Below are 24,497 nucleotides of genomic sequence, written 5' to 3' on the forward strand. Positions count from 1 at the left end.
GGGTACAGCACACGAACATGGCACATGTATACATATGTAACAAACCTGCACGTTGTGCACATGTACCCTAGAACTTAAAGTATAATGAAAAAAAAAAAAAAGAAATGACGTCACCCAAATATACCACACAACCTACTTACACTTACTTTTTTCTAAAAATATGGGAGCATCCGCACAGTTTTAGAAATAATTGCTGTCTTCTAAAGTTTTGTTTTTAAAGCAAAAAACCCAATTGACTGGTTTTCCCTGATAATCTACATTGCATAGTTATAAACTAATATCTTTCCAGCAGATTTTTGAATAATGTAAAAAGATAAAGTCCACATGAAAATAAAAGACTGTAAAATGAAATTTAGGCTACCATATATGAATTTAGTTGATCTTTATTCCCTTAATAATCTTCAGACAAAAACACTTTATAAAGATCATTACTTTGGACGGTTAAACATCCTTGCAATTCCTTTTAAACAGTTTTCTTTTTAAAAAGTTTAAACATTCCATGTTCCACAAACTCAAAAAGCCTGCAGCTAGTGTAAAAAATTTTTTTAAACAAAAAAATTCTCCATTTCCTTTATACATGCCTGTGGTAAAGGAAAAAAGTCCTTTTATGCCTACCGACACAGATTTATTCAAAATTAGTTCTGTATCTGCTCCGTAATGTTAAAAAAAAAAATTGTACCAGGTCACTCATTTGGTGGTCATCTGTTAGATCCACAGAAGTTAGAGTAACAACTCCTCTATATTTAAATGTACTCTAAACATATTATTAAGTTTATAAGTTAAAACTTCAACAATGAAAAATTAGAATATTTTCTCAGTGTTCCAAAGAAAGAAATGTAGCTCTGAGCCTTCATTTGTTGTAAAAACAAAACAAAACAAAACAGCCCTGGGATTTCCATGAGAAACTGTTAGGAGAACTTTTGGAAATTCTCCTAAGTTTATTTTCCTAAGGCTGAGTGGTCACTTCCTCTAAAGTCCTGTCAACAGTCATTCAACAAGGATTGTCTTCACTGGGATCTCACGGGCCGATAGAGATTTACAAAACACTGACAGTGTTCAGGGAAGGCTGAGGTCCACAGAGCTCAAAACTTTCACCTAATAGGAAGGAATATTGGACTATATAGGACAACTGGGGACACACCTAAGCAATTTCATTCCTCAAGGAAGGGCAATATTTTTCTTTGGTAATTTTACCTATTTTAGTGCCTGGGATAGAGAAATTAGATGGTATGTAGGTACATCTAATGTAAGTATTCTTAAAAAGCATTAAATTCATCTTTTGGAATAATAAAGTTGAATCCCAAATGCTGCCAACATTAAGGTTGCTGTAATCATGCTTTTTGTAAATTTGCTGACATCTGCTCTCTCGGTAGCTGTCAAGTGGACAAGGAAGAAGTTTTTGGTTCATGTTCATTTTAGTCTTGTGTCAAAGGTGTTATGTTGTCTCATCATCGTAAGATTTGTACAAATACATCTTAAAACTCCACTCATGTAAATGTTCAAATTGAAAGTAGCCCTGGCCCAAGTGCCCAGGAAAACACAATGACTCATTTCTCCAAAATGTGTTCATTTCTAGGAATGCTTTGGGCCACCACTGAGAATCCAAATTGAAAGAGATAAAGCTGGGGAGAGCTGGACTGACTGAGGTTCATGCCCACCACTATGGCAGGGGGATGAGATGGCATTTGAAACAGGTCCACAGGTTGCTCACTGTGTTGGACTTTGTCACAGTACTACAAATACACGGAGTCATCTGAAATCTCACAGGGAAAAATGTCATTGTGCAAGTCAAAGAATGGATGGCTTGGCTGAGTTACTAATTTCTGGATTTGATATGATGACATCACAGTCATTATGTTTTGAAACTAATTTATTTTAAAGACACCTAAGTTAAAAATGGTTTTCTGAAGTTTAAAGTCATATATATATTATATATATATAAATTATACATATATAAAATTTACGAATGCACCTACCATTCCTTCTTAATAGGTAGGTTATAGATGAGCTCTCATGATTAGCCTGAAATATCTATTTATGATGCCCTCAACCTCACAGTAATAAAGTAAGCCTATAGAAGTTTTATTCCTTTATAAAGATGCATATTGGTTGAGGCTCTTGGCATGAATTTAGAGTACTTGTTAGTCTGTGGAGTAATGGTTGGAATCTGGGACATAAGACTGGGGCTAAATTTCTTTGCCCTCCTAACCCCAGAGAGTCTTTAGAAAAATAGAAACAAAAGAGCACAAAGTACTTAAGGTGAGACACTGTTGTATTCATAATATAGAGAAATAACCACCATGCCTCATGGACAGTAGATGCAGTTCTCCACGGGGCTACAAAACTGTGCTAGTAATAATTTTAATTGGATGCTATCTTTGCTGCCTTCACAAAGTATCATAAAATGGAATTATTACAGGCTCCAAGTGCACTTATAGTGCTGGCCTCTCACAGAAGGAAACAGATAACATTTATCCTTTGGAGGGCAACGGAAATGGGCTTCTATTTGTTTCGTTTACATGCATCCCCAGTTGCCTTCTGGTTGCTTCTTCTTCCCTATGTCTAAGAGATCAATTTGAATTAGACGCTGCAGAACTGGATGCTAAGTTTTGCTGGCCCTCTGCCTTTGGGGATGGCACCACCTCACGGAAAGGTCCTTGGTGCTCCTGGGGGCGGATGGGAAGCACAGGGAGCATACCTGTAGAGGATTGGGTGGCGTGAGCGGTGAAGGCAGGCCATGTCCTGGAGACTGACTGGGTTTCTGCTGGGGGCTGGAACTCTGCTGGGTTGGAGATGGTTGGTTCTGGTGCTGGGGGTGGGAGTGGGGTTGGTGCTGCTGGGGCTGAGGTGCCTGTTGCAGCTGAGATGTAGGAGCTGGCGGCTGCTGAGAGGCGGGTGGTGGCTGCTGGGGTGGGGTGGGCTGTGACGGCTGCTGCTGGGACTGCGAGGGCGCCTGCGGGGCTGGCTGCGGGTGCTGGTTGGTTGACGGGGGAGGCTGCTGCTGCTGCTGCTGCTGGAGCTGGAGCTGGAGCTGCTGGAGCTGGGAGTTCAGGGATGAGGTAGCTACAAGGAGAGAAAGCAAATGTGGAGTGAGATAACATGACAAAATGTCTTGCTGGGTCTTGACAGCCTGTCCAGTGCAAGCAGAGGGTTTCCTTTAGAAAATTGTTGTCCTCCGCCCCCTGAAGCTCTTTGGTATTTAAGAGAGTTTTGAGGCACTGGGAGAACTAAGGTCACATCTGGGGAAAGTTTAGTATTTTGGGAGGACCAGAATATAACACATCAAGCATTACTTTAAAAGGTGGTGAACAATGTAAGCCAAAGGTGTGTGGTAGGAATGGAGATTATCTTTTAATTACTTTCTCTCTCTCTTCCTTTCCATACTGCATGGGAAATACACTCGTGCTTTCAAGATTTCATTTAGATTTTTGAAGTCCAACCAGTTTAGTTGTTTTGGTAAGTGTTTGACTGGAGTTAAGAACAAAAAACCAAATTGTTTGCAATTGCCTTTTCATCCATGATCAATATCATTAATGGTATCATTTTCACTTGCTGCTTCAGACCTCTATCCAGTTGCTTATACATCTTAGCGTCAAATTTCTAACTTTTTTTTTTTTAATTCAAAAGTAGTACATGCTTCTCCATTTTGCAGGGTCAAAAGCATGAGTCTGAATTTTTTGCCTACTTATTAAAGAGAAAGAATCCCTAAACTGGAAGGATGATAGCAGGCGACTGTGAACCAAATAGTGTGGGGATTAGACATCAGCACCTAAGGACAGGACAGCACCTAAGGACTGAGGGAATGAAATCATCTTTTAAGATCTTGTTATGAGAAAGGTAGAGTAGTGGGAGAAGGTGTCTTAGCACAGAGCATGCAAAATTTGTTCTCACATGCTCATGCAGCACTGAACAATTTCTGCAGCAGGAAGCTTGTTAGTTTGACCTAAGAGTGGTCTAGAGATATTTATGGCTAAAAACCAAGTTCACTTTCTTTTTTTGCCTAAATCTCAATCTAAAAGCTTTCTAACAAGTCGATGAACAAATAAATATATAAGGATCAATGTCAAACCCACAGGCCTTAAAGGAATGCGTAGCTGTATTGATGAAATGATGCGACCATTCCCAGGGGTATCAAATACCAATTCTGTGATCTCACATACCATGTAGGGCTTCCAACTTGGTCCAGTTGGGATAGCAAGTCCTCACTGGGCCATTAAACTACTCTAGGTCTGTGCAAGCAGTCCAGTGTGTGGCCTGCCTTGCGTGTAGAGCCAGGGTGCTCTGGGGCTTGTGATGTGATCTTAGAGATAGAGGTGGCAGGGGGGAGGCCTGGAAAGTACCCCAGCATCATCCCGTTTATTAGACCTTTTAGAGAAAGGCCTGCTTTTGCCATTTCCCCCTTTCTTCTGTTGTACAAAATCACATTTTATCAAAGATCTGGGAGCCCCACTCAATTCTGACATCCGCAGATCTTCTGCAGTCTGGAGGATCCTGGGGCAGTGGAGCCTGATCTCTCCTGCTGGTGGAGTTCCAGACTTCAGGGACCTGATTGCATCTGGCCTCCTGCCTGATTCAAATCAAGCCTAACCTGATGTCTTTCAGGTGGGGGCACATATGTCAATGCTTATTTCCATGGTTGACTTAAATACCATACTGTTTCATTTTGGTTAGAAAAGCATTTATCTAAATCAGCATTTAAAAACAGGAAAGTCCGGGAATATTGGCAGATAGCTATTGGCAGACGGGTAGGTGCAGCAGACCCTAACCTACTAATGAGCCCTGGGCCCAAATATGTCTCGCTTCCTCCATGTCCGTAAGTTCATATTGCTTGGATATTTGTTTTCCGTAACAGCAGCTTGACTGGAAAGGCATAAACTTAAGTCTTTGAGTTACATAAACTAATTTGACATCTGCAAGCAAAAAATAACAGAGAATAAAATATATTCAGGTATGTACCAGATGCAAAGGAAAGCAGGAGGGGTATATATGAATGTAACTTGGGTCTAAAAAACACCAAAGCCACCTACACACTAACAAGAAAATGAGAGTTAAAAAATGTGAAAATATGGTGCCTTGAAATGGCTCGTTGCATAAAGCATAGCGAAATATGGACATCGAAGAATGAGAAAACAAGATGAATAAAGTTAGGAAGGTTCAAGGATGTATTAATACTTGAACTACAAAGAATGTTTGCAGATAAAATGATGCTTGTTGGGGTAAAATTCTGACCCTAAGCAGGGAAGGTTAAAGACTTTACTTTCTTCCCTGGTATTTATGCCCTTTTATGATGGTTTCCTCTCTGTCTTGTTACTATACATGACATAGGCCAATGTTAAATGTAAAATTTACAGAAACAGCAGCTATGAAAGGAAAAGGGATGCACGGAAATACATTATGAAAATTTAAAAATTTAAAATTTTGAAAAAGAAATACAAAACAAAATGTCATCAAACCAAATTTCCTAGAGAGAAGAGAGAGTTACGGCAAAGCCAGTGTCTTGAAACTTTCCAAATAAATAATTTAATATGACATAGGAGTAGCCAAGAATCTTGCATTTCTCAACTTGTTCAGTTTCTATATATTAGCTGTAAATTGTAAACAATTTCTCATATTGAATCTTTGTTAAAAGTTTCCTCAGTAAACCCCTACACATAAATGGAGCCACATCATCAGAGGTATCAGAATTATGTCAGATGGAATTTACACAAGAAAAGTCAAAAGCACTTGAAAAGCAAGTCCGTGGAAGATTCTGGAAAAATACAAATGTGTCCTATACTTGGCAATGTACAGAAAGCCAAATGGTGCTCAAATGCTAAAGGAAGTAGGATTTCTAGCAACATCCTAACCTACTTTATGCCAAAATATAAGATCATACTATTATAATCACTCTAGTCGGTATCTCCACTTCAGCATTTACTTGGACTTCTCAGGCTCAGGCAAATGTGGGCATGACTGGCAAACTGGTGGACTGGGTGTGAGAGCCTGTTAGGAAGGAGCACAGCCATTACTCACTGCTGTTCACACACCTCTGGGTATTTCTGGGAGCTGGAGTAGCCTCACCCAGCTATGTTTACAGAGGGCAGAAAACCCATGCTAACGAGAAAGGAAGCAGCAGGGCTTATCACTGAAAGTGACCAGGAATCCTGGAAAGAAGACTTGTGGTAATGCTTATCCAAACCCATCCTCATCCCAGTCCCCACAGTGCAAACCTGGTCCTAAGGAGAGAAAGAACACCAAGGAAAAACAAAAAGAGTAACCTTGAAAATATGACACTAAGCGAAAGAAGCCGGACAGCCTTGGCCACATTCCATTTATATGAAATGTCCAGAATAAGTGAATCCATAGAGACAGAAGGCAGAGGAGTGGATGCCAGGCTCTGAAGGTGGAAGGGATGGGGAGGAGCTGCCCATGGGTGTGAGTTTCCTTTTAACGTAAAGAAATAGTTCTGAAACTAGACAGGGGAAATGGTTGGACAGCATTGAAAATATACTTAATGTCATTGAATCGTACACTTAGTTAATAGTTAAAATAGAAGATTTAATAAAGAGGTAAATAAAGTGGCAAGTTGTACGTGATGTGTATCTGACTACAAGAAAAGAGCTGTTTATATTCACACACTGGGGACCAAGTTACATTGCCTTGGGAAGCCACAGGGCAAGAGCATATTCTCCTCTGCTCTTCATGGTTTTATGGTCCTGAGGGGTCAGGGCAGCCACCAGCGAGGGCTGTCCTGGTGGAGCCACAGGAGAGACTTGGCCAGGATGCCGGCACAGGGAGAAACACACTGTGCCCACTGGAGAGGCACAGGTTTGGCAGGGCAGGGCGTTGGGAACTGTGGACTCGTTTTTAAGTGCACACAAGACCCCACCCCAGTGGCTTTGAGAAATGCTGGGGAAGACTTGGAAGCTGGACACTGCGCAGACAGAGAACAGCCAAGGAAACTTGGGTTAAAAGTAAGACAGTGCTTCATAGTTTGAAGATACCTTCATTTAATATGACGAATTAGCTTTTCAAGACAACTATATGGATAGATGGTGTTATTGCCATGTTATACACATAGAACTCAGTCTCAGAAAGGTTAAGTGATCTTCCCAAGTTTACACAGCCAGTGAATACCCTCGGCACTTCCCAAAACCTCTTACGTGACAGGATTATTTGTAATGATGAGGTAACCTATTTTCTCCTAAGGGTTTGATCACAGATGACTGCTCACGTTCAGAAAGATGCCCTCCAAGGCTGTGCTTGTGAGAAGAGGTGGCTCAGCTATCTCATTATTGAGCCTAAATTGAAGGGTCTGCTTGTTCAGCTCCTGGGAAAATGTACAGTTGTACCTCAGTCCTACTGCAGGCAAATCATTTGTTTTAAGCCTGCTGATGAGAAATGTCAATGTATGTTTTCAAGATAAAGATGCTAATTTGAGTATGAGGCATGAGTTATTATAAGGAACAGAGAAACGTGGCTGGGGGAAGTGTGGTGGTTGCAGGAAGGGAGGTGAGAGGTATGAATGGAAAGGAGGTGGAGAAGGGCCATGGTACATGTTATTCACACCACTAGTTTACCTTGATGGTAAGAAAATGCTTCCTCCATGCTTAAGACATAGGGCGGCAGCAGCATTGTGCTCAGGCCTCATGCCAGTTTAAGGAAAATAAGTAGGCATCAGCTTACTTTGTCCACAGAACTCTGTGACATGTTGTCTCTAGAGTATTCCCCAGGGTGGCATCTAAGAGTTCTCCAGCTGGATTTGTCCCTAACTGAGGGAAGCAACTCCCAGATCAGCCCCAGATGTAAAGAATCAATGGGCCTATGGAAAAACCTGTGTTCCCTGATGTAGCCTTTGCCTCCCTAACTCTGTATTTATTGTGTGCTTTTGCTCCCCACTAAGGTCTCTAGAAGAAGAAAAACCAGGAATCTCGGAACAACCCAAAAGGAGGAATCTGAGTTAGTAAATGGAACACCCACACATGCCCATTAGGTAAGAATACCTCAGGGAGCTGAATCAAGGTTGCAAATCAGAAACCCTTTCTGGTGTCCTCAGTTAGGGCATCCCTAGCCTGCACTTGCAGATGGAAGTTTTGCAAAGTTGGTGGGAAAAGATAGATGGCTGGGGACTGGGGATTTTTAAAAAGTGTAGAAGGTGAAAACTTGCTGGGAGGTCTGCCTTTATTCTCTTTTTTGTTAATCTTTCACATTTTAGATTCAGGAAGTACATCTGCATGTTTGTTACGTGAGTCGATTGTGTATAATAGTGGTCATTTGGCTTCTAATGTACCCATTCCTCAAATATTGAACATTGTACCCCAGAGGTAATTTTTCAACTGTCACCTGCCTCCAAGCCTCCCCTTTTGGGAGTCCTCAGTGTCTAATTTCTATTTTTATGTTCACGTGTACCCAGAACTCTGCCTTTATTTTGGCAACAACGCCTGAAACAAGCAAAGTCAATTCTGCCCCAGAGATTATGATGTGTGACCATCTCACATATGGTCAGTGTTATCAGCTCTAGAAGTATTGCTACATATGTCCTTAATCTGCCTTTTTGCTTCTTTTGCATTTATGGTGGAGATCTAAGTGTCTCTTGAGATGTCAGGGGAAAATAAAGAGATAAATTCTTCCAATGAAAACATCCCTACACATTTGCTTGCATTGTCTGAGCCACCCAAGCTTCTTTCTTAAGGCTGATTGTTTCTGCCAACCCTAGCAGCCTATCTCAAATTGTGGACCAGAATCACGAGCAGGAGCTTGTTAGGAAATTAGATTCCAGAGAGTAGGGCAAAATCTGCGTTCTAAAGACCTACCTTAGGGGATTGGGAGCCATTACCCTTGGGGCTCCTAGCAGTCCTACAGGGAGCTGCAGCAAATGGGGAGAGTGTGACTTTTCCCTTGACTTTCAACCAGACCAGCTTGCAAACGCGGCTTCCCAACACTGAGACTATTTTTAGTTTTATTGTTATTTTTATTTTGAGACAAAGTCTCACTCTGTCACCCAGGCTAGAGTGCAGTGGCACAATCTTGGCTCACTGCAACCTCCGCCTCCTGGGTTCAAGCAATTCTCCTGCCTCAGCCTCCCGAGTAGCTGGGACTACAGGTACGTGCCACCATGCAAGGCTAATTTGTTTGTAATTTTAGTAGAGATGGGGTTTCACCATGTTAGCCAGGATAGTCTCGATCTCCTGACCTCATGATCTGCCCGCCTCAGCCTCCCAAAGTGCTGGGATTATAGGTGTGAGCCACCATGCCCGGCCTGAGACTCTTTTAAACAAATTTTTCTGCCATTAGAAAAAAAAAAAAATTGAAACAAGATCATTGTTTCAATTTGATCATTGCTAGAAAGAAAAGAAATAGACATCTGGAAATAACCCAATGTTCTTTAGTGCCTTTTGTTTTGGAAATTAGGGCAATTCACCAACCATTACTGCCTTTGTTGACGTTTTAGGGCACACTCTTACTGGAATGTTTTAGGACAGGTTAAGTCTGAGACATAACATTAGCTTTTAGATGCCTCATTAAATAGGAAAGATAAAAAGCGAAGGATGAGTGCTCCCTGTAAAGCAGAATGAAGAAGCTATGCTGGACTACCCCAGGAGACCTGCTCAGCAAACTGTTGGGGGAGAGGGTAAGGACTCAGAGGTGGCAAGTCCCCCATGAGTCCCAGAGGGTGCTTGTTGAGGTCTCTTTAGGGAACAGCTGACTTTCCCACTATTTCCACCTGCAGAATAACCCCACCTAGGCCTAAAATCTCAAAAAAGTAAGAGAAAGAAGTTGAGAAAACATTCTAATGTGGATGTGGGCACCCCAAAGTAAAGTGCTTCTCCTCTCACCCTAAAAAAGCCAGTCAGCCTACAATCTCACCCCAAAACACTGAGCTCTCCATTGCTTTTCCCAGTCCTTCCAGATGTCTACTGAGTGCCAACCAAGATGAAAGAAGAACAATCCACACCTAGACAATTTCCCCATGAAACTGCAGGACACCAAAGATAAAGATCTTTTAAAATCCAAAATGATTTTGGAGAGAAAATGAGGGGCCACACATCAAGAAACATAAATCAAACTGCTATCATACCTCTCATTAGCAAAACTATATAGCTAAAATCAGAGGACCAATGCCTTCAAAGTTCTGAGGGAAAGTTATCTCCCACCAAGAATTCTGTTGCTAGCTCAACTGTCTGGCCAGGGCCAGAGCAGAGGAAGGCCCATTTTGGAACTTAGAAAGACTTAGACATCTTATCTTTATATAATTGTATCCTTACATACTTTTTCTTACAAAGTTGAATAAGGTTATGAACGAAGAAAGAGGAAGACAAAGGACTCAGGAAACAGCGTTTAAGTCACTCAAGAGAGCAGCACAAGGGAGCCCCACTGCAATAGCCGTACAGCAGTTCAGACAGCAGCCGGTCCACAGCAGAGCATCGGGGCAGCGGCTGTAAGGGGAAAAATCTGCAGAAAAACGGGGGATTCCGTAGTAATGAAAAAATATCTGAGATTTTGGAAGAATCTGAGAACGTGAAAAAAGAAACAAGAAAATTTAGGAAAAGTCAAAGCTGTCTGGGAAAGTCACAAGTCGAATATGAAGCAGCTGTTCCAAATTAGAACAAGAAGTAATTGAGCTTCCAGGAGAAAAACTGTTGGATTCAATGCTGAAGGAAAGGTAAGAAGTGAAAAGATGCTAGCCACATCCTAAAGAAGATACACATTTTTTTTTGTAATAATAATGATTTCAAAAGGAAGGGCAATAAGAAATTTCTGGCAAAACAAACAGCATAAGAAAAAAAATGCATGGTTTTATAAGAAACAATAAGAGAGACAAACAATATAAACCAACTGTGCAATAAAATGTGATGTACTACTTATCAGGGAAATGTAATTCAAAATCAGAGCGAGGCTGGGCACGGTGGCTCACGCCTGTAATCCCAGCACTCTGGGAGGCCAAGGCAGCCAGATCACTTGAGGTCAGGAGTTCAAGACCAGCCTGGCCAACATGGTGAAACCTTGTCTCTACTAAAAAATATACAAAAATTAGCTGGGTGTGGTGGCATGTGCCTGTAGTCCCAGCTACTCTGGAGGTTGAGGCAGGAGAATCGCTTGGACCCAGGAGGTGGAGGTTGCAGTGAGCTGAGATCATGCCACTGCACCGTAGCCTGAGTGACAGAGCGAGACTCCGTTTCAAAAACAACAACAACAACAACAACAACAAAACAAAACTAGAGTGAGATACCACCTCACTCTGTTAAAATGGTTATTACCTAAAAGAAAACAAGCGTTGGTGAGGATGTGAAGAGGGAACACTTATATACTATTGGTGGGATTACAAACTAAGACAGCCTTTGTGGAAAACAGTATAGAGGTTCCTCAAAAAGTCTAAAATGGAACTACTATATGATCTAGCAATCCCGCTATTAGGTATATATACAACGACAATGAAATCAATATAGTCAAAGAGACATCTGTACCCCCATGTTTATTGCAGCACTATTCACAATAGCCAAGATATGGAATTAACCTAAGTGTCCAGCAACTGTGAATGGATAAAGAAAATGTGGTACATATACACAATGGAATACTGTTTAGTCATAAAATGAATGAAATTCTGTCATTTGTGGCAAGATAAAAGAACCTGGAGGACATTACGCTAAATGAAATAAACCAGACACAAAGAGACAAATACCACATGATCTCACTCATACGTGGCATCTAAAAAGAAAAGCCACAGAAGCAGAGAGTAGAACACTGGTTACCAGAGAGTGGGGAAGGGTCAGGGGAGGAGAGGCAAAGCTTGGTCAATGGGTACAGACTTAAAATTAGATAGGAGGAGTAAGTTCTGGTGTTCTGTTGCACAGTAGGGTGACTATGGGTAACAGTAAGGTATTGTACATTACAAAGTAGCTAGAAGAGAAAATGATAAATGCACGAAATAATGAATACAACATAGATATGCATGGAAATATCAAACGGTAACCCATAAATGTGTACAATTTCAATGTCAACTAAAATAAATACCTTAATTGAAAGTAAAATGTGGTGTGATTTTGAGCACTTGGTGGAGTATGAAAGGATGATGCACTTGGATGTTTTCTTTGAGTAGCACTAAAATCCACACTGAGAGGAACACCTGATCACTGCATATTTTTTTGGTTCTGCAGGAAATAATAAGGTAGCCATATTAAAGTCAAGAGTGTTTACTGACTTGTAATTTTTAACAATAATAAACAAAGCATGAAAGATTTCACGAGAACACAAAGCTATCATCCTTGACTATGTGGAAGGGAAAACTTGGTGGGAGAGAGGAGGGAAAGGGAGGACAGGGGCACTGCACGGAGAGTAAAGAGATGGCTCTGTAGGTGACAGAACAAATAGAGACTTAAATATGCTACTTAAAATTATACAGTTAACTAAAAATAATGCTATGCTTCTCTTCGGAGCAGGGAGATAAAGACAGTGAGAGATGTTGTAAGTGAACTAAGCCCTCATACTCCATAGCAGGAAATGAACAGATGATACAACAAGTTAATAAAAGACAGAGATAAATTGGAAGTCTTTGGAAATACGGAGGTAAACTCAGAAAGCCTAAAACCAGAAATGGTTAAATGTGATTCCCCTGGGGAGTAATCCTGAGGGTGAAGAGGAGGATGGCTGAGAACTTAGCATGTTTTCAGAAGCCTTCGGGATTGAACTGATTTTTAACCACATGCATGTATTGCACTGACAAAAAATTTAAACAAAAATTAGTTTCAAAACTATGGCTACATTTTATATGATAACAGCAAATTCCTATATTTAAGGAACTGTTTTAAGCATTTGACATTAATCTCTTCATTGGTTTTCTCAACAACCTTATAAAGTAAGACTCCTAAATCAGACTCTCTCAGATGCAGACCCTGATCTAAGGATTTGAGCACAAATGATTTAAAGAAGGGCTCCCAGGAAAAACCAGGAGAGGAGCGAGGACACCGGGATGGGAGGGCAAGAAGCCAAACAAAGGCAGGATTTCAGGGCAAGTCCCAGCCTCATCCTGATTCCAGGGAGCTCTGAAGCATAAATGACACCTTCGGGATTATCCTGCTTCACAGAGTCCCTTTATTCCCTTGACTCCTCCCAACACCAGTGAGTCACTGATTCCAGCTGGGGACTGGGCATAAACTCCAAAACATTTTGAATTTCCGTAAGGGGGAAGCGACTTCCATGCCTAAGAATCAAATAACTTCTAAGAATCAAAGTATATATGTATTATATATATTTACAATATTATATACCATATAATATTTTATACATATTTACAATGTTATATGTTATAAATATATTACACCAAGCCATGTTAAAGACACAGATGGCTTCCCATTTATTTGCTGCCTATAGTCTCACAGTGATATGAGCAATTATACACGTGGGATAAAATAATATTGGGACACTGTAAATTGAGATGAAATAACCATTTCATCTCTTCTGCATGGACTAGACATTGTTTCTGTCTAGTATATCTAAATATTCTTGAACTGGTGAAGGTTTTAACATATTTGACAGAAACTAAATGTCTATCAGATGAAGGTTAGTCATTATTACTGGAAGTACAGAAAGATGGTATCAGAGAAGCCAATTCTGAGGTTGGAGTGCTGGTCAGAGGCCATGCCCTATCTGGTCCAACTGGCAGGCATATCCCACTGTGTAGACACATTGTGGCCATTATATCTCTGAACAAATTGACATGTCAAGTCCTGTATTTATACTCATCTTGTAACCTTCTGACAAGATAAGGATTTTCATGGAATTGTCCTTTATAAGCAGAGAAGGTGTTGACCAAAGGGCAATAATATTAGTGCCCCTTGACAATTATATTTCTTTTTGTAAATTAAAATGGGCATTCTGGATTTATAATTTATCTTCTTCAGTTTGAGTCAGCATTGTGACATTCTGATCCAGCCTAGGACACTAATTAAATTGAGCTTGTTGCCCTAGGCTGAGATCTAGACCCTATATGGGACCAAATTCATCTTTGGCTCCACTGATGATACCAACTGTGGCATGAACCTTCTTTTGAAAAGTCAACAATGGACATTTGTTCCTGATAGATGAAGAAATATTCCCTAGGACTATTCCATAGGATGCTAGTTCCCACATATGCTCCAAGAAAAAAAAGTGTCCAATGGCCAAAAAAATTATTTTGGAGATACTGGATGTTTCATCCTATTTTTGGAAATCCAGTGAGCATTAGAATATTAATGGGTAGAATTTCAGCATTAAAGAAACGTGATTAACATTTTCTATCCAATACCAACCAAACTCATTTGACCTTGGAACGCCATCTTTTTTTTTTTTTGACACAAACTAATGCATACATATATGGAACTAATATTATTGGGAGGGCCCACTTAGAAATAATCTGAAGGTGTCACTGTCTTTATTGTCAGACATGAGCATTTTATAAATGAAAAAATTTTATACATATGTCTATATATATATACACACATATAATTTTATATATATATGATTTATATATTTTATATCAGGATCTCTGGAGGACATGATGAATTATTTTCAATATAAAATAAACTTAACACAATTCTTTTTCTTTTTTATAGTGGGGAGGTCTCACTCTGTTGCCCTGCCTGGCCTTGATCTCCTGGCCTCAAGCGATCCTCTCAGAGTAGCTGGGACTACAGGCATGTACCAACATACCCAGCTTGCCTAATGAAATTCTTGTTTACCCCTAATAAGATTGCATGTGTTAATTCATATGTCAAGCTTATCCAGTGTGATGAAACTGGCAAATTCACACTAAAGAGAAACTTTGAAGGTAATAATCATCTTTGATTGATAAAAAATATAAATGTGTTAAAATGTAAATATGTGTTAAGTGGGTATATGCATATGAATTTCTGTTTTTTTTTTTTTGTTTTTTTTTTAGACAGAGTCTCGCTGTGTTGCCCAAGCTGGAGTGCAGTGGCATGATCTCAGCTCACTGCAAGCTCTGCCTCCCGGGTTCACACCATTCTCCTGCTTCAGCCTCCTGAGTAGCTGGAACTACAGGCGCCCGCCACCATGTCAGGCTAATTTTTTGTATTTTTAATAGAGACCAGGTTTCATCATGTTAGCCAGGATGGTCTCGATCTCCTGACCTCGTGATCCGCCCACCTCAGCCTCCTAAAGTGCTGGGATTACAGGTGTGAGCCACTGCACCCAGCCTGAATTTCTTAATAAATGCAGTTTTCATGAAGGCAAAGTATTTCAGATAGTCTGGTAGGAAAGGTGAAAGAAACACAAAAAAAGGGTCTTAAAGTGTGCAAAGGTGGGAAACTGGAGCTGGGACTTTCTGACCAACTTGGGTGAGATAGGAAGCAGCTCATAAAAGTGCTCATGTCACATTCAATCCTATTATTTTTCCTCCGTTAATGTGAAAAAGACCTATTTACATCTTTGATGACTTCTTAGAAGGCCAATCCACCTTCGAGGTTAAAAGGTTTAAAATTACAGCTAACATTTATTGAGCATGGGTTTTCCAGGGATACTTTTACTTTTATAAAAATTAAGGTAGAAGAGAACCCATAAGCCATATTCACTAAAAGTTATGCTACATGTACGGGGGGAAGGGAGAAGTATGCTCAGTTTATATTCCTATGTTAATAAAATAATTCTTTAAATTAAACAGACAAAGCAAGATGCACCCTGGCTTTCAAAGGATCAGTGTTTGCCTTTCCCTTCAAAGGGAGATTTGTAGGAGAAAATATTACAGACAATTCAGTGGCTACTGTGCCTGGTTTAAACACGGCACTATGCTCACTCAAATTTCTTTTAGGCTATAGACACATGGGCCAGTGCTTATTTTCATGGTTGATTTAATCCACCCCCTGTGCCAGTGTGGGGATTATTCCCTACAGTTATTCTCCAGTGATCTGTCAGTTCAGATTAAAAAAAGTTAAGTGACAAAGATGTGGTGGCTGATTCCTTTGGAAGGCTGTGGAAGCTGGAGTATACAGCAAGAGACTTCTTTTTAAGGATCTGCTATGTTCTTTCTTTAATTGCCCTCATATCGCCACGAATCTTTCTTATCTAGGCTGAACTTTAAAGTTCCTAAACAGGCAATTCAATTTTGTTCCTACACAACAACTTCAGGGTTGCTAAAAAGGGTTTCCAGATCATAATTCATTGGCTCTTGCTTAGTTTTTAAGAAGAGGAGATAGCATATATTTCCTCACTTTACAGATGAAATCTAAGACATGATTCTAGGACCACGTGGATCCTAGCTTTGCTTGGGATACACAATAAATAGTAATACTTTCTCTTAAGCTACACCTCTTTATATTTTGAGATATAGGATTCAAAATATACCTTTGCCAGATTTGTAATTCTGTTCCAGATTCTTTGAGAAGAAACCTGAAATAAAAATGATTTTAATTGTATAGCAAAATGTTACTCATGTTAAATGGTAAAAGTTACTCATATCATAAATATTATTATTATTCTCACTCTTATTTTCTCTTTCCATCTCTACAATAGAATTCTTTAGTAGGATTATGAAGATACTGGATGAGTAATTTGGTTACTTTGTATTGATGTGCAAATCAGTCATTTAATTCATGTATTCATTTTAAAGGCTTTCGTATGTACTAAGCTAAAAAGAAGGCAACTGACAGCTTTAACAAAATAATTACATTAATTCTATACTCTGTTGTGAGAAAAGGGTCATCAAAAATAGAATCCTGAGAAAATTCCTAAAAAACAATACAATGCTGGACTACTAACAGGGCTAGGATGTAATATGGTTGCATCACCTATATAATTACAAATGTTTTCTGCAAATGTCTCGTGGATTTCAGCCAGGATGGTTGGTCTTGCTTATGAGAAGTAAAACTGTATTATTTTTACTTTGTCTACTGCAATGTGGACAAAGGGGGCAAACAGAAATCGATCAGTCAGGATAGGTTAGGTTATGCTGTGATAACAAGCAACCTCGAAATCCCAGTACAGTTTACTTCTTTCTGTGTCCTAAATCATCAGGGGGCTCAGCTCATTGTAGTCACTTAGGTGGCCAAGCTGGTGGAGCATCTACTATCTTGAACATTACCAGAAGGAAAGAGAGCTTTTGAGAGTGGAAATTAAATGCTCTGGGCCAGAAGTAGTCCCCATCACGTTCTCTTGAAACTCATTGGCCAGCACTGGTCACGTGGCACCACTTGAATGCAAGGAGACCAGGAAGTGGCAAAGCATCAACTCTCAGGGGGAGAACCAGGGAAGTTTGGTGAACCACGGTAGTGACCTCCACAAAGGTCTCACTCTGCCCCTCAGATGGTTTCCATATTTATCACTTCTTTTCCATTTTCATTTCCTTTTAACCTCATTATGTCTTGTCTGCATCATTGCAAGGGCCTTTTTTTTTTTTTTTTTTTGATGGAGTTTTGCTTTTGTCGCCCAGGCTTGAGTGCAGTTGTGCTATCTTGGCTCACTGCAACCTCCGCCTCCTGGGTTGGAGCAATTCTCCTGCCTCAGCCTCCCAAGTAGCTCGGATTAGAGGCACCTGCCACCAGGCCTGGATAAGTTTTGTATTTTTAGCAGAGATGAGGTTTCACCATGTTGGCCAGGCTGGTCTCAAACTCTTGACCTCAGGTTATTACCTGCCTCAGCCTCCCAAAGTGCTAGGATTACAGGTGTGAGCCACCATCCCTGGTGGTTCAAGGGCCTCTTAACTGTCCTCTAATCTCTTGCCTTCCTCACTCTCTCTCTCATTCATTAAATTAACAAATGTTATCAAGCCATTTGCCAAGTGCCCATCTGCCACCAGAATTATCTTTGTAAAACACAGATAGGATTATCCTATTAATTTTTTGAAAAGAAGGGAATATGATATCTCTCAGCACAAGGAATTAAACCATAGTGCTCAGCCCAATATTAGATAATGAGGGAGGGCACTCTGACTTCAACCCACTTTTCTAGAAACACCCTGACCTCTTCTGAGAACCTCACTTCTGGTCCAGAGCTAGAAGCTGATGGTCCATGGCCATCCACAGCCAGCAGATGGGAATGTCCTGCTTCCACACATGGAATCAGGGCTTGAAAAAAGCTTGAATTGGTTGACAAGAATGTAAAATCAGGAGAGCCTCCACAAAATACGCATTGGCCATTTTTCTTAAAAACAAAACAAAACACAACCACACATCCAGAAGGTTTGGCAACATGACCCTGTGTGGGGACTGGAGCTGAGTGCAGCTGTCCTCTTGCTGGGATCCATGGCAGCCAGAATGAACGGCCCCCTCTCCTGAAATTCTATGAGGGAACATCCTGTTGTGCATTGCACCACAATTAATGTGTCCCTGGATGGTTCTTTTACCAACTAGCTCCCTAAGGAAAGTAACCATTTTCATGCAGGACTTTTTTTTTTTTTTAATCTTCCTGTCTTCTCTCTCAGCAACCTGCATATAGCAGATGTTCACTAAATAATTAGGAATTATAATTGTAGGGAGCTGTAATTTGATTGGCCACTTGATGACTTCAGCTTATTCTTCTTACCTAACATGTATCATGTGCTTGCTTTGGTTAAGTTCACAAAAGTAGAGATATCATTGGAGAACTTCTGAGGTTCACAAGATCCACTGCTCAGGGTTCTGGGAGACTACCTCTAAATCATGTGACCTCTGAGCCTGCAAGGAGTTGCAGTTAATTTGGGGGAATGGTATACATTTATTTTTCTAAAAAATCAAATTCTTGTGTTCCTTTTTTGAAAATATGTAACTGTACAGGCCAAGGCAGCCACCTGGATGCATCTGGAGCCATATCCTAAAAATTCTGCAAAATAATTTTGTTTATGAACTAGCAAGTTATTAAAGGAAGTGAATGAACAACACTTAAGAATTCAGGATTTGAAGGTGTGCTATAGGAATTCAACAGGAAATATGTATATGAAATGTGGTCAAAGAGGAAATGACAAGCTTAGAGAGCCCTGAAAGGTTATCTGGATAAACAGAAAAGTACTGCAGGTAGGTCTGAGATGGACAGATTAAGTCATAATCTTAGAAGAGTGAAAAATGTCATCCTAACCAAGGGCTGACCCAAATTCCACTCAATCTGGAGAGACACATAATAGAGCATATGGATTAAGAGGGTTTGAGTTGAAGGTCAGGTTTTTAGTCTGTCTGGGCTGGCAGGATGTAAAAGTCAGCCAGGCATAACAAACACATTGCCCTGTTGAGCGAGCGGGCGGCAGAAGGGCCGAAGCGTAAGGTGCATGTGAGGCCCATGGGTCAGTTACTCACTTCTCTTCCCCTGGCCATGCTCCACTCTTGGCCATCTGCAATTGCATGCTCTGTCACTAAGGGGAACCAGGCAAAAGTATAGGATGGATGAGCACAGATTCGCTAACAGGGCAGGTAAAGCAACTCACAGATCCCTTCTACTCACAATGAATTAGAACATTTAACACTAATTTCAAACAGTTTATAGAAAAGCTATTTAGAGGAGGATGAGAATTTGAGTTTTATGGCAAGATAGCAACTCCAAACTATAGGATACTTACTTCATGAAGGCTCTCATTGTCTGGACCTACGTAATAGTCTGCTGTTCTCTCTCTCTCTCTCTCTCTCTATATATATATATATATACACACACACACACATATATACACACACATATATATATAATTTTTTTTTCTTAAAAGTACAGCTCCCTCCTCCCCTACCTCTCTTTCTCCCTCTCTCTTCCTCCTTTTTTCCTCCTCCATTTTCCTCCCTTCCTTTCAATGCATCTTCTCTCCTTACTCTAAAAATACATTAAGCCCCTGTGTTATGCTGGGGAATGTGCAGGCAATTGAACTTATAAACATAACTTCAACTGTGATTCTGCCTTCCTGCACTTCATTCACATCCTGTCTGGGAAAACAGACATGCAAATGCTCAAGCACAAGGAGATATGTCAATATTTCTTCTTGGTTAATAATTTTCACTGTCTGCCCACATCTCCAGAAAAAGTACGCATCCTCTCCCTTCACATCAAAACCCTTCACGACTCTGCTCCAAGCCTACTTCAGGTTTTAGCTGCCAACATTCTTCTGGGTGTAACCTCAAACTCCAGCTGCCCATTGCATGTCATTTCACACTCACACCTGGCTTTTGCTCATGATTTGTTCTGCTTTCTGAAATGACCCCTTAGTTTCCCCTCCTTCTGTTTCCCTCTGTCATGATCCTACCCTTCTTTCAAAGTTCAGCTCTCTTTTCTGGGCAGCCTCTTCTGCTCCCATTTACACATAGTAGGTGTAATGAAGTGATGCCCTGGTTATGGTTCACACAGTAGTGCTTCCTTATCTGTGGTTTTTCTTTCCTCGGTTTCAGTAACCTTTGTGGTCTGAAAAGATTACAGTATTTTGACAGAGGGGGTGAAAGACCACATTCACACAGCTTTTATTACAGTACATTGTTATGTTACAATTGTACTATATAATAGAAGAACTATTATTTATTTAATTTTGAGATAAGAGCTCACTCTGTGGCCTAGGCTGGAGGGCAGTGGTGGGATCATGGCTCACTGCAGCCTTGACTTCCTAGGATCAAGCCATCCTCCCACTTCAGCCTCCCAAGTAGATGGGACTAGAGGTGCATGCCACCATGCCTGGCTCATTTTTTAAGTTTTTGGTTGAGACAGGGTCTCACTATGTTGGCCAGGCTGGTCTCCAACTCCTGGCCTCAAGCAATCTTCCCACCTCAGCCTCCCAAAGTCCTGGGATTACAGGTATGGGACACTGCACTAGACCAAAAATTGCTGTTGTTAATCCCTTACTATGCCCAATTTATAAGTTAAACTTTATAGGTATGTATGAATAGGAAAAAGCATAGAATATGGAGGGTTCAGTACTATCTGTAGCTTCAGGTAACCACTGGGGGTGTTGGAACATGTGTCACCTCAGAAAAGCAGCAACTACCGTATGTCTCTTATATTAATAGTTGTTAGCCAACATTAGAACACTGTTGTCCTAGTTTAGACCATGCTGAAACTCTAGGGCTGCAAAAGCACTTCTGGGATTATGAACCCCTTTGACAGTCTGATACAAAATATATGTACCCTTTACCGAGAGACGTTTCTATACTTATAAATTTAACATAATTTCTTAGGGGATTTCAGACTCCTCTGAAGTTCATCCAGAGACACCTGCCCACCTGATGACTGATAGCATCTGTAGCGGACCAGGCTACAGGTCCGAATGAAGGGCGTCTGTCCCTGAAACATATGGCCCTTTCTGGCATTCACTGATGGGGAGAGGTAGGTCTTCTGATGGAGATTCAGAATCTGGAAGGTGGGCCACAGGTAGTTGAGGGAACTCTGGCTGTTTGATGTTTTTTATTCTCTTCAGTCAGGTCTTGAGAATTCTTATCTAGCCTCTGGACCTCCTAGGTGGGAAGAGTTAAAGCCCCTCTGCCCCATGGAGGTTCATTCTGAGTGAGTCCAAGGTGTAAGCCATATTATCTGACGGGAGGTTACCCTCTGGGCTGGCTTAAAGTCATGTTTAAATAGTCTAGCCTAGTCTCAATCTGTTATGGGCCTTAAGATCAGACACTATAGTGCATTGCTGAACCAAGATACAAAGAGGCTGTCTGAGAATTAGGTAGACATCCCTTAATGCTTTGTTTATGTTATACAGAAACATGATTTTAAATAGTAATTTTCGAAAGAGCTATTGGTGTTCTGTGAGTTCCATTCTCTGAGGGAGTAAGGGCTCTTTCCTCTTCATTTCATGCCAAGAAAAGGGGACTTCCATGGAGCTGGTTTGTGTTCCTGCAGTAGGGGGTCACATCAGACCTGTGTTGGCCTCTTGTTGGAAAATAGCACAGGTAAAAAGACAGGCTGGTTAGCTGCTCTAACAGGGAGGCTAAGGAGAGACTGTGGCCCTGGTGGCTGGCACTTGAGGCTTGCATGAGAATTTCCTCAGGGCTGGATGTGGGCCACATGTGTGACAAAACCCTAGTGTGGCCCACCTGAGATTGTGTCTGAGAGAGTCCCGTGCAGGGGCGAACATATCTCAGCATGGAGAATTTAGAGGTAGTGCATCACCCACATTAAACGATCTGTATTTGAGAGGCCAGGATTGGGAGGTTTCCAAAAAAACCACAATACCATCCCCCAGAAAGAGTCATCTATAAACATCTCCAAGTCCAGTGAGTGTGAAGCCAGCCAACAGTAGTGCTCGTCAGTAGGAACTGTCCCTGCTTTCTTTTCCTCTGAAAGGGTCAGAAACTAAAGATAGAGGAGGAGGAGGAGCTGAAACTGTAAGTGGGGAACAAAGAGAGATTCCCTTTCCCAGTTACAGGCTTTCTGCTTACAATTTGATTGAGACGTAGGATGTGGGAGGTGAAGGGGTCTGAAACCTCAAATCAAATTGGAGTTTTGTTTTTTTGAGGCGGGGTCTCCCTTTGTCACCAGGTTGAGGTGCATTGGTATGATCATGGCTCATCCCAGCCTCAAACTCCCAAGCTCAAGTGATTTTCCTGCCTCAGCCCCTCTACTACCTGGGACCTCAGGCATGCACCACCACATCCAACTAATTTTGCAATTATTTTGGAGACAGGGTTTCACTATGTTGCCCAGGGTGGTCTCAAACTCCTGGGCTCAAGCCATCCTCCCGCCTTAGCCCTCCAAAGTGCTGGGATTACAGGTGTGAGCCATTGTACCCGGCCCCAAGTTGGAGTTTTGACTATTACCTGGGTCTGTGCATTCTACTTATTAAAGCAAAGTAGTATTTATATTACCTAGCAGTAGCCAGGGACATTACAGGACTTCCTTGAGTTGTCATTGGAGGTAAGGGAAGAACCAGCCTTAATGAGTAAGTTGAAAGTGACAGTGAGTTGAACAAGTCATGTAGTGATTGCACTAACTTCAGAGGAACTGAGCCTTGCTTTGTTTTTTTCCTAAGAGAGCAGAGGGGTTCTTTTGCAGCAGACACATAAGAGCTACTGGGTTAAGTGCACTGTATTTTCTTCCGTGCCTTTATTCCTTTTCTCCCTGGTGTTGTCTTTGTGGGTCTAAGACCTTTGCTGAGGAGAGGGGTAAGTTTCCCTTTCTTTGGAAATGTTCATTCAGTATTCAGCACATATTTATTGACTGTGTACTGCAGAGGCTCTCAAGCCTCAGGGTACAGAGGGACCACCTAGGGTGCTTGTAAAAATGCTGATTCCTGGGCCCCACCTATGCAGATTTTGATTACATAGCTCTGTAGTGGGCTGAGGAATTGGCAGCCTTTAAACAAGCTTCTGGTGCGGGGTCTTTGGTCCATACGTGAGTAGTGCTGGTCTCTACTGGCTTCCTGGCACTGTGCTGGGTGCCTAAATATCACAAGAAATCCGGCATATTTCTTACCCTCAAAAGTCTAACAGTTTGGTGGCATATGTAGCTAGCCTGCAAATTATCAACGTGTTTGAGCATGTGTTTCTTTGGAAGTATTTACAAACCATGAGACAGCAATAGCGTTAGTGTGGGAAGAGAGAGAAAAAAAACCCTTGTAAGTGCCAAGCAAAAAACATTTCCTGCTGGTGAGACAGTCAGGCTGGGAAGAAAGGGAAAATGAAGGGCAAAGTCTTTAAGAGGCTCACCACAGTGAAAGAGCAACTAGTAATTTGAGGATTCCTTTGCCAGCATTCTGCCACATGTATGAGAATTAGAGCTGTCAGGGTCCTTGGAACTCATCAAACCCAATTTTACCCTTGAGAAATAAAGAAAATGAGACCCAGAGACCCTGAATGATTTGCTCAAGTGCACACAGAGACGAAGGTAGGATTGTTTATCTGATACATTTTGAATATATGTTGAACCAATAATCACTTATGCCAAGGTGGGTCATTTATTGGCTTAGAATTCTGGAGGCAGTTCTGGACCTAATAGTTAAAATCCCTGTAAACATATGATTCAGTGAGGAATATAATTAGAAAGGCCTCCAAAAGCTTCTTTTTAAATAACCATTTTGTCTAAGATAAAACAAGTAAGTGAAAAGAAATCCCCATGGTAATGTATTATGTCTTAGCTTTTGACCATAAATTATTAAAACTGAAAAATATCTTTGGCACAAAAACTGAGTTGTGAATACATCTTCATTTGTTCAGGCACCATGTATTTACTGAGAGCCTACTATGTTCTAGGCAACTGGTGATGACTTCCAAGTCAACTTGGAATATGAAAGAGGGATCCACTTTAGAAAGGACACAGCTCCCTCTGGGTGTGTGCTGGTTTTTTACAAGCCATCAGCGAGTGCCAATCATGTCGGCAGCTGATGTGCAGGCTCAGCTGACTGGGAGTCAGTTTTACATGCCACTGAGCTAGAGCGTCCTCTGAGAGATACTGCCCCATCCAATGGCAAGGACAGGTTAAGCAGCTCAGCAACACTTCCTTCCTTGTAGCATAAAGGATGACTTACTGTGGAGGGGGTGGGATTTGAGAAAAAGAAATTCCTGCTCTGGAGTAAAGCACCTAGCTTATCTCGAGAAGGAAGGTGAGGTCCTGATTCTTCCCTTGGGAAGAACATCAGAGTCTTCCCTCTCAGG

The 24,497-nt window shown here is 41.1% G+C and overlaps 1 protein-coding gene across 2 annotated transcripts in view; it reads right to left on the reverse strand.

The window, feature by feature from the left end:
* Positions 1–24,497, reverse strand: part of POU6F2 (POU class 6 homeobox 2) — a 491,856-nt gene that overhangs the window by 132,991 nt on the left and 334,368 nt on the right. For both annotated transcript variants that reach the window (XM_011944507.1, XM_011944506.1), the window contains exon 6: positions 2,699–3,063. In XM_011944507.1, coding sequence (XP_011799897.1) covers positions 2,699–3,063 — 365 coding nt within the window. The remainder of the gene's footprint in view (positions 1–2,698; positions 3,064–24,497) is intronic.

Source organism: Colobus angolensis, unplaced genomic scaffold, assembly GCF_000951035.1.
Source record: "Colobus angolensis palliatus isolate OR3802 unplaced genomic scaffold, Cang.pa_1.0 Scaffold232, whole genome shotgun sequence".
Taxonomy (NCBI): Eukaryota; Metazoa; Chordata; class Mammalia; order Primates; family Cercopithecidae; genus Colobus; species Colobus angolensis.